An 11496-nucleotide genomic window follows, 5' to 3' on the forward strand; every position below is an offset into this window, starting at 1 on the left:
GGTGATGGGAAACTGTGCATTTTTCATGCAATGAGGGTTTTCGCGAATAAAAAATCCATACGTAGACGCAAGGTCCAAATACTGCATGATTGGTTATTTTTGACATGACATTGACAGATATGTCAAAATCCACCGTAATCAATAAATCCGTTCTGCTCTATGGGTGTGAAACGTGGAAGGTCACCAAGGTTATCTCGCACCAGCTGCAAGTCTTCATCAACCGCTGCCTTCGCCGAATTCTCGGCATATACTGGCCCGAGAAAATCTCCAACGTCGAGCTATTGGAACGCTGCCACGAAATTCCGATCGACCAGCAGATCAAGCGCCGCAAGTGGAACTGGATTGGCCACTCTCCGAAGGGACCCCGATCACATCCCTAAGCAGGCTCTGGATTGGAATCCCCAAGGAAAACGCAAACGTGGTCGACCCAGGCAAACTTGGCGGCGCACTGTAGCGGACGAGGCGAAGAAGATCGGCAAGACCTGGAGCGAGATCAAGCGAGAAGTTCAAGACCGAACGAGATGGAGGACTGTTGTGGACGCCCTCTGCCCCATCTAGGGGACATAGGACCATAAGTCAAGTAAGTCAAGTCAAAATCCACCAATCACGCAGCATTCAGACCCCACATCCACGTCCCGCCATCTAGCGGATCTTTCATTCGCGAAAACCCTCATTCTTGACACGATGGAGTGCTTGACGAAAAAATATTTTCGTATTTATGTAAGGACTACTTCTACACATTTCTTCTGGAGCTCGAATGAAGCTGCCAACTTACCTGAGTTAATTTATCTATCTATGACCAAGGATATTTTCCATTTTCACATAATATTACCCTGGGTACTGAATAATACTTGCGAAGCTCGTTAAGCACCCCGACATGCCCTCAATACAATTTTGAATAATGTCCATAAATTTCCAGAAATAATAAAAATCTAAGTTGAACATAAAAATGCAAATCGAACACCAAAGCCACGCGAATCTCAATTCAATCTCAATAGCAAATAAGTTTACATTTCCCCATATAATTAAGTATCGGACATTAATATTGAAATGAGGGGACACCGTTTGTTATACTTTAAATGCATTTTTCTCTTTTACACGCAAAAATGACGATTTCCCCTAAAAATTAATGTCCTGCACGCGGCCACCCCTATTTGCATTGTATTTAAACTTTTTTCGAATCGGCAGATGTCTGTCGAATTTAATGGCGCGCGATTTTGACAGAACGTATAATTTTTGGCGCGCACAATGACAGCTCGCGCTTCGTTCAGAAATTTCGCGGAAAAAAGTTAATATCGGGTATTTTATTGAACCCTTTTCCAAAGGATTGCATTCAATTACACTATCACGCGCTAAAAAACATAATAAAGGGGTCCCTTTTACGCATTTTTGGAAAAAACATCGGGGTGTATGTAGGTCACTGGGTGTAGTACTTAGCGAATTAAAGTTTTTTTTATATTTTTTCGAAATAAAAAAGCGGCGCGCGTATGTCACGTGTGCAAGCAAGGGTTTAAAGACGACAATGGCTTTTTAGAAAGTGATTTAGAGTTTTTTATTTTTTTGGAAATGTACAACGGATTTACTTTTTTTGGGAAATTGGACTTTTTTGAAAATGTTTTTTGTTTGGTTTAATAATAAGGTCGAGGGGACGCCGTGTCAAGATGTACGGCGGAAGGTGATTGATTGTACTCATTGTTATTTAATGCGAATAAAAAACGCATTAAAATGGCAGCAGACCGTGAATGGAAGAAAACAAAAAGATCTTTTTTACGTCCATCTTAATTTCCTTTGTCATTTATTTATAGCCATAAAAAGAAAATCGTACAACTACGTGACTTTTAAGTTAAAATTACATCTATTGCAACTAATTTATTTTTAAAAAAGCTGCGTAAAGTTGATTTTTATGAGATAGACGCAAATGATATTATGTTAAAACTTGTAAAAACTATAGTAAAACAAGAGTGATAAAACTTCAAATCAGACATTTATTGAGAACCAAGTACCTACCTACACAATAATTGGGGTTTTTCGTCTCTCCCTTCAAAAAATAAAACAAAAGCTAATCAGCTTATTTATTTATCCATTTACTTACTTGGTCAATATCCACTAATGCGGTAGAGTCACGATTCATAATATTCTTGCAAGTTTTCTTCTTCCTCGGTCCCTCACTGATGAGGATCGCGACCACAGATAGTGTTCCACCACAGACTGCGGTCATAAGCTGTGTGGACCGCACGATGCAAACTCCCGCCCACCGTCTTCCTCACCGCGTCCGACCATCTCGTCGGTTCGTATCTTGCAAGTTTTATAGTTTTGAAAATCCACCTTTACTACTCTACTATCACCACTCCCTCACTCTATACAGAAATGTTCAAAAATTATCCGCATTAAAATCCCTATTTTTGAACCGGAGTTCAAAAGTTACGAAGCGTGACGTCATGAGTAGGGTTAACACGCCGAAAAATATTGACACTGCCGCTCAATGCGACCTAACCCTCCCGCGTCCATGTTTTTTCAACATTTAACCCATTTTTCAACAATTTCTCATTTTTTCCCCCAAATTTCGTTTGACAGATGCACCCTGAGCGACCCTCGCGACGATTTTTAATGCTTGTCGCTTTTTAATAAAAACTTTTTTTTACAAAAAACAGTTTTTTTCGACGCTAATCTAAAGCCGACATTTGACGCGAACATAATCTTCAATTAAGAGTATTTTTGTCGTTTTTCCCTTGAAGGGACGTAATTGTGTGATTTATTTATTGATGATTTTCCGGATTGATGTAGGGTTAATGCGCGTGCCGCGTTCATTCCCGATTTCGATAACAGCTCAGAGAAAATAAAATAAAAAGTTATTAAAATCTCCAAAAGTGACGTTATTATCTTACAAACTTTAATAACTTTATGTAACGATAACCGGTGCTTTTTGTATGGAGTTTGACAGATTTTTGACGTTTGTCAAAGTTAAAGTAAGTTAAGTTACTGTCTTTTTCTTTCATCTCAAACGACGTCGTCATTAATATTGGCCTGCCCAGGGAAATCATTAGGATTTTAATTCACGCTTTTTATAGAAGAATTAATTTTGTTTCCATGTATTTTGCAGTTTCATTATGTTACTTAGAATTTCAATTTCCGAGCTTCAAATACATCTTCTGCTCCCCATAACGCTCAGCTAAGCACTTTTTCAGCAACTCTTGACTACTAAAGGGTTTCATAACAACTAAATTTATTTCCTTTCTAGTATTTTTTTCATAATGATCAACATTTCAATTGCAAACCACGAAAATTACTTCTATTTTCCAATATATTCGATATAAGCTTCGAAAACTTTTACCCCTTTATTATAAAAAAGCTAAACCCGGGACGAACACTGGTTTAAAATGACATTTCCAGACTAAATGTCAATTTTTTAAACCAAAGTTCAACCAATCTTTTTTTAATTAGGGGGTTAAATATTTCTTATTGGATTTTAAGGTTATTTATTCAGCTTTTTGTATTATTTTTTTCAAGTCTGCTGAAGTCGATTTAGCCTCATTCTAAAGCTCCTGTAAGTTGGAAGTATGTTTACTTCCAATTTTAATTATTATCTTGTTATTTTTGTTACTTGTCGACAACATTCTTCAGAAATAGGTATTTTGTCTTTCAGCAACTTTTACTACATAATTAAATTACTTTGAAAAGGTTGTAGAAAAGCAAAGAAAAACACAGTATTTGTATATTTAATTTATTGAATACGGTAGAAATGCTTCGTAGTAATTAATGGAAAACAAATAATCAACAGACGGATCTAGGAACATATACCGACCGGGACATAGTGTGGCACTTGGAATATATTTGAATATACACCATATTCACTTGTATAATGGATGTATATTTACCTCAAAAACTTCGTGGATTTCGTGCAATAGCCAAAACCATTCAACATTATAATTTGGTATGACTATTACACATTTACCATTACCTATAGTTAATATTGAATCATGAACATTAAGTTTGTGGTTTTACTATAATAAAATACGCGAACTTGACAGATTTACTGAAATTATATAAAACTGAGAAATTATTGTTTACGTACTTATTCGCAGAAAACTGATTTACAATTTCAAAGGAACAAGCCGCAATTACATATTTTTCCTTTTCCATTATAAGTGTATTTTGCCGGAAAAATATATAATTAATTAGCGTTTCTCATGCCCTTTCTGGTTACGAAATTATTAGTCACAACAAGACATCGTTAAATTAAATAATATTGTATGTTTGTTACTTATTTCGAATGCCACAAAATGTCCACAGCATAAGGTTTGGCTTTCTCCCAAAGCCACAATATAATTCTCTTTATATATTTAAATACAATTTTACCCAATGTGGAAGTCAAAAGCTATATATTAATATATTCACAATAATCAACATGATTTGTACTCTCAATTTCATATAGCTTCACATGTTTGTACATTATCTAAATATTATTTACTATTCATATAAGTGTAATCTGTTTACGTATTTAGTTTATCTATGCTAATAGAGGTCCACATTGGTAAAATATACAAAATAATTTGACTAGAAATAACACAGTTTATATAATTTGAAAAATTATTACATCATTCCGTAATATACAGTCGCACTTAAAAACTAAAAGTAGGAAATCAAATTACCGCAATGGGACTAGAAAAGAGATAATCAATTTAATATTAGTGTTACAATTAACTAATACTCACGAAAATTTAGTTATACTTAAACCTCTTGGCGAGATCGTAAAGGAACTTTTGGTAGAAAACGTAACAAGAAATTAGTTTGCGATGTCCTTCAGTCCAACCAATATGTAAACAATACTGAACGAATCACAAACTAACTTCATCATTAACTATCAACATTACTTAGGAAATGCAAATAGAAACAAGTCATCCCTTTGCTTACAAATAAAAGGGTTAAGCAAGGACCAACTTTAGGACCATTGCTTTATATGCACTACGTACAACCTAATGTCTAGGACACAAATACAAAAGTATGTTTATAAAAAGCGTTTGACAATTTTGCATACATAAATCACTTTTATACGTGTGAAGTTCTTAAAAAAATACACATTTTGAGAAAGCATTTAAAATAAGACAGACATATTTTATGCTAAGTATCAGAGGAATATTTTGATACACAGTCTTTGGAAACTTAATTGCGAATAACTTAAAATAAATTAATAGTTACATTAATCTTATAATTCTGTCAGTTGTATTAAAGACTAAATTCTACGGGAACAGAAATAGTTCATTTTCTATCACAATCTAAAAAAACACCTTGCTGAATTGGTTTGTCTTTAAAAAACGACGATATATCATATTCCCCTTGGTATTGTCAAGCAAACTAAACGAAAGGTGCGACTGTACCGAGCTGCTTATGGCATTGTTCCCGAGTGGAGAATTTACTACTAAAGTTGTAACACTCCTGTATACCTTTCCACTACACTTAATATTAATTTGTACTGTAATTTATTTGTATTACCAATCACCGATACCTCTCATACTTTGGTATATTTGTACTATTGGTTCTTATGTCAGTCCACCTCGGGCACAATGCGTAAGGGAAATAATTCTGAACACAACTTCAATACATTTTCACTACATCAATGACGCCGAGCCGTCATCGCTACCGACATTCCTAAATAGTAAAAATTTCGGCATTATCTCTAGATGTGGTTCTAAAATGCCACCCTTAACGGGAATGCGGGCGGCGACGAGGGCGTCGTTACCACGCGTACAATTTTTATTAATTTTGTTATTATTTAAAACGTTATTAATATAATTTGTTGTACCGCGCGCGGCGGCGCGACTCTGGGCGGGACTGGCCTTTGGCTGGGGGCAGGAAGACTTGTAGGAAGATGGCCTTTTAAAAGTAAACACGGAAAACTATTGTATACACGAACAACAAACTCGTCAACATTTAAAAGATCATCAAAACAATTTTCGCCTCTGGAAGTATGATTAGGAACTATGATTCGCGTCAGAATGTTGCAACTCTTCAACAAGAACGAGTGCGTCGCAGCATCGATGCGCGTTCAGATCAACTGATACTTCTTTACACTAAGTTTCAAGTTCAGCGTCTACAGTATCGAAAGCTTTACCCTGATTCACAATCACAACATCATATTACGATCAGGTAAGCCGTGAATGTCCCGAGCAGAGCCGACCGACCGCGACCTCTAGTTTTTAATTAAAATTACAACTTACGTACATACATAGGAACTTTCTTTCGAAGCTGCATGGTTTGTACAAGCTAACCTCCACACTGATCTACCGAATAATGAATTATTCAAACAAACGTTACATTTTACCCATCAAATTAGTCTTGATTATCAAGATAATAATATTGACGACTAGAACATCTGTCTCACTCATCTCTACTGTGTCTATTGCAATGTATATTTCAGTCTTTTGCAAATGGTGTTCTTAATTTACTGTACGTTTATCTAAAGGTCTGCGAAGTAGTTTGAACCCTGTACGATCGATTTTAAAAGTTACAGCTTTGTAAATGTTACAAATAAAGGAGTCTAAACCGTTTTCAATTGTGAAAGACTCACATTAGAGATGACTAAGACGCATAACGGCAGCAGTAACACATAAGTATCGAGTACGACAGAAATAAGTAATGCAAGCCCGGCCAGCGGGGGCAGAGCTGCGCTCCGGCCCGAAACAATACCCGTATTGTGTGTAAACAACTAAACTAAACGTCTGACCGAGCCTCCTGACCACATCTAATCAAATTTAATACTAAAATTACGTTTAATGTTGATCACTGCCCATAGTACGTATCTTTGTGCTTCGCCACTCGTAGCCAACAACAAATAGTACCGAGTGGCGCGCGCGGTCTCCGTCCGGCGCTCGCAGTAACTATATTTGTACTTTATCGTAACTCCAAAATATAATTTAATACAATAACAGCTAATATAAAACCTAACGTGAGGTAGAGCGGTTGCAGGGCTGCGCTCGCGCCAGTGATCAACATCGCGCACTACGCTATCGTGAGCGCACTCACCGATAATAATACGTTAAATAAATTACTTCTAGGGTGTATTTCTTCTCCCGATCGAAATCGACGTTTCAAAAACTCGTCTCGGACCGACCCGACGGAACATCGAGGAGATAATAATAAATAATCGAATTTATAAGCGGCAACGTTTCATATATCACCCGTTAATATAATTCTCAATATATGAAGTTAGACTCTGACAAAAAAAGAGGCCGGGGCCGCCGCGCGGTGTGGCGCTCGGCGCGGGCAGCTTCCGATTATAATTACGTCTCATAATATTTTTCAGCAATCGCTTGAAGGCACACAGCGTTAAATGTAGTCAGTAGAGTTCAGCGATCGTACGCGCGCGCCCGCTGTTGTAGTCGCCGGCGGGCGCGCGCCTGCGTCGGGCGTTAGGCGGGCGTGAGCGTGAGCGTGACGGTGGCGCGGCGCGTGGCGCGGCGGCGCACCGGCAGGAACACCAGCGCCGGCACCAGCGACAGCGCGCCGCCCGCCTCCTCCACCACGAACGGCTGCATCGTCAGCGGCGCCTGCGGGGCGCGCGGCACCGCCAGCAGCGCGCCCGCGCCGCCGTGCGCCGCCCGCAGGTGCGCCTCCAGCGCGCCGAAGCCCTCCGCGCGGAACTCGCAGCGCGAGCACGAGTACGCGTCCGCCTCGCCCTCGCCCTCCGCCTCGCCCGCCTCCCCCTCGCCCTCGGCCGGCTCCGGGCCGCCCTCCGGCTCGGCCGGCGGCTGCGCGTGCGCGCGCTCGTGCGCGAACAGGAACGCGAGCACGTCGGTCGTGAACGGGCAGTAGGAGCAGGCGTAGGGCTTGTCGCGCGCCAGCAGGTCCAGCGGGCGCGGCGGCGGCGGCGGCGGGCGCGCGGGCGGCGCGTGCTCGGCCAGCAGGTGCGCGCGCAGCGCCCGCGGCCCGCGGAAGCGCCGCGCGCACAGCGGGCACGGCTCGGCCGGCGCGGCGTTGGCGGGCGCGGGCGGCGCCGGGATGCCGTGCGTGTTGTGCTTGTGCACGCGCAGGAAGTACTTGCTGCACAGCTCCTTGTGGCAGATGTCGCACGTGACGCCGCCCAGCTGCGTGCCGCTCTCCAGCGAGATGCCGTGCATGCGCTGCATGTGGGTGCGCATGAAGTACTTGTTGCACAGCTCCTTGTTGCAGATCTCGCAGAAGCTGGAGCCGCTGGAGGAGGCGCGGCGCTCGTCGGGCGGCGGCGGGGACGCGGAGGGCGCGCGGGGGCCGGCCTCGGGCGCGTCGTCGGCGAGGCGCTCGGCCGCCAGCTCGTTCAGCTGCGAGATCATCGTTTGCAGTTTGCGCAGCTCCTCGCTCGCGGAGCCGGGCGATGCGGCGCCTCGCTCCTCCACGATCAGGTTGAGAGGACTCGTCTGCCCGTCGCGCAGGGCGGCCTCCAGCTCGTCCTCGCACTCGCGCTTCACCTCCACCATTTCCTCTGAATCAAACGGCGGAGGCAAAGAGTGCGACCTCGGTGGCGTGTCGGGGGCGACGGGCGGCGGCGCGGGCGGCGTGGTGAGCGGCGGCGGCAGCGGCGTGCCGAGCATGTTGGGTGGAGTGCCGAGCATGTTGGGTGGAGTGCCGAGCATGTTGGGCGGCGTGGCGGAGGGCGGCGAGCGGTCGGCGACGGGCGAGCGGTGCGCGGGCACCCCGTGTCGCCTCTCCCGGTGCGTCCGCAGAAAATATTTGTTGCAATACTCCTTGCAGCAGATCTCGCAGAACGCCTCGGGGTTGACGACGCCGAGCCGGCGCAGGATGTCGGGCTGGAAGCCGGCCTCGCGCGCTCTCCGGGCGGAGTCGGGGGAGAGCCGGCGGGGGGTGCCGCCGGACTCCTCGTCGGAGGCGCGGCGCGGCGGCGAGGGCTGGGCGGGCGGCGGCGCGGCGGGTTGGGGCTCGCCGCCGTCGTAGATGCCGTGCTTGTTCGCGCGATGGGTCTTGAGGAAGTATTTGTTGCAGAACTCCTTGCAGCAGAGGTCGCAGTAGGCCTCGGGGTTGAAGATGCGCGGCGGCTCGTGGCGGGGGAGGAGCCGGAAGGCGGCGAGCGGGTCGAAGGCCGGGAGCGTGAGCTCTCCGAAGGCGAGGGCGCTCTTGTAGATGTCGGCCATCTTGGCGTGCAGGTCGAGCGGCGGGGGCGCGAGGGGCTGCGGCGGGGCGCGGGAGGGCGCGGCCTGCTTGCGGCGCTTGCGCCCGGGGCTGCCGCCGCCGCTCTCCAGGTCCAGCTCGCGCTTCACCGCCGGCGCGACAGACATCGCGTCACCGCCGCATCTGGAATTGAGAAACGGAACACGTTATTCATATGTTTTTCAAATATCTTATTGGGTTGGAGATTTGACAGCAGCAAACCACCATAAAAATGATCTGACGACGAAACGACGCAAAAACGGCTGGACTAGCGTAAACCAAAATTGACGCTCTAGCTAGAGCTATTCAGTGTACGGAACAAATGCAAAAAAATAAAGAATATTACAAATTACAATTCAAATCCAAGAGCAACAATGTTTCTTTTGCTATAATTTATGAATAATAGAATACAGTTGGACTTGGATAGTACAAACGACTAGCCTTCACGAACAAGGTGGTCATTAATTTTAATGAAATTTCTGCACGATACGGAAAGAGATAATACTACGCATATTAATTTAGTCTTAATCTACTATCGTACTTGTGGTTACACTAATTAACTTATTGATATGTGACTTTGTCCACGCTTTCTGGAAAATTTTAACAATTTTAATAAAAATGCGAAATGTCAAATTGCTAACAATAAAATTACAAGCGATTAAATCATATGAAATTGCTACACATAATTTGAACACAACAATTTACCCCTATTTTTTAAAGTTCTCATTGTAAAAATGAAACCACCCTTGTAGTTAATAGCATATGGTCAAATTGAACATAATGGATGAACAACACAGGGCCCATTTGAGAGCCTTGGGGTACTCCAAATCAAACGGTACGAAAATCATAAATCTTTTCATTTGTAAAATATTTACTACACAAAGTGTAAACAATAAACCTCTTTCATGTTAACGATTTTATAAAATGACCGTAACTTTAGAGAAGGGTGACTGTATCAAATGCTTTCGACTGGTCACTACTTATCATAATCATTCTCAAGCTGCATATGTGTGCATAAGATTTGATTAGTTCAATAAAGATAAATATTATAAACATTTAATATAGAAATGTATAACAAAACTTAGAAAGTGTAAAGGCCGCTTATGCCGTATTTTTTTAAGAATTAAGTAATTTAGTGGGCCCGTATTAATTTATTAACCATGTGTAAAAAAATTAGAATTAATTTCGATTGTAAGTTCTTTTATTTCTCACTGATTCTCTGTATTTCTTACCTATTTGTTTACATTTCGTGAATTTTGTTTATAATCGGTTTCCAATAAGATTTTGACCCTTACCTATTGTCTTGGTTAATGTACTGAGGTTCCTTCATTGGTCACAACAATATAGTCCGTAACACCATCATTTATTATAACTAACACATTAATTGTTTCACGTTCTTATGTCCTGATAAAAACATCAATTAAATAGATCTTTGGTACACTTCTTTTTTTAATCTTAAAACTTTCTTAACAAAACTTTTCACTAAAACTTTTTTGGCTACGTCATCGGGCAATCGCGTTTTTTTAAATTTCGGGCACGTGCTATCGCGTGCGCTTGCGTTCAAAACTGGCGTGTTTTTAGATAAAAATGTATTAGAAACTTTTTTTGGGTGAAATGGCAAAAATCGGCCCCACCCGGCCGCCCTTGTCGACCCATTGGATGGGGGCCGGTGCATTGTCGCTAGGGAGGGCTTACATGGCGTAAGATTAGCGCGGGCTTAATAGATAATATAATTGTAAGGAGTTTGTGGGGAAAACTATTTAGTTTATAAATCACACGGACAAAGACATTCATTTGCAAAGAATAGGTTGTTACGGATAGTGTTATAAATACATAGTGGTCTATTCTGCTAAAATACATTAACATGCAATTTTTTTGTCCAGAAATACCTGAATCTGTAAAACAGGAAGTGGTCAGCCATTCCCAAAGCTTTCTGGTTCTTTCATTACAATCGACTCTATCAGTAATTTATTTTCGACAAGACACAACGCACAGTGAGCGTGAAAACAAGCGTGTTGTAATCTAAATATCGTTAAACACATAGATAGGTACTTTCATTCCTACTTAAATTCCTGTTTGCCTTTTCTATAAAACACAATCTTTGCAGGCCCTGCTCTGGTCACTTGTAGATAGCACATTAAATTTGATCCTCATCTTCTTGTAAGTAGGTATTGGTGATATTCTTAACTTTTATATAGATTTTCAATTCGATTATCGTTGCATCATTTCTTTCATACTCATCGTCAACTACATGCCTAGACTGCTTTGTTTAATTTTAAAAAAGACTATCTAAGTATATAGTAATATATACCTAAGTAAAATACTAAACGCCCGTATTCATTCATACGATGCTTGCTT

The 11496-nt window shown here is 42.3% G+C and overlaps 1 protein-coding gene across 1 annotated transcript; it reads right to left on the reverse strand.

Annotated features, from left to right (window-relative positions):
- Window positions 1-7406: 7406 nt before the first annotated feature.
- On the reverse strand, window positions 7407-10468 carry LOC135084116 (zinc finger protein 628-like). The gene is made up of 2 exons (XM_063978860.1): window positions 10434-10468; window positions 7407-9282 (listed from the first exon to the last, which is right to left on the reverse strand). The coding sequence occupies exons 1-2, from the start codon at window positions 10466-10468 to the stop codon at window positions 7407-7409; spliced, it is 1911 nt and encodes a 636-aa protein (XP_063834930.1).
- Window positions 10469-11496: the final 1028 nt, after the last annotated feature.

This window comes from Ostrinia nubilalis, chromosome 25 (assembly GCF_963855985.1).
Source record: "Ostrinia nubilalis chromosome 25, ilOstNubi1.1, whole genome shotgun sequence".
NCBI lineage: Eukaryota > Metazoa > Arthropoda > Insecta > Lepidoptera > Crambidae > Ostrinia > Ostrinia nubilalis.

What these genes read in the sequence shown, in the direction of transcription:
- LOC135084116 (XM_063978860.1), bottom strand. Translation starts at nt 10,468, where the DNA reads ATGAAGGAACCTCAGTACATTAACCAAGACAATAG. An exon ending in TACATTAACCAAGACAATAG is followed by an intron (nt 9,283 to 10,433) that starts GTAAGGGTCAAA and finishes TCTCAATTCCAG; the next exon opens with ATGCGGCGGTGACGCGATGT.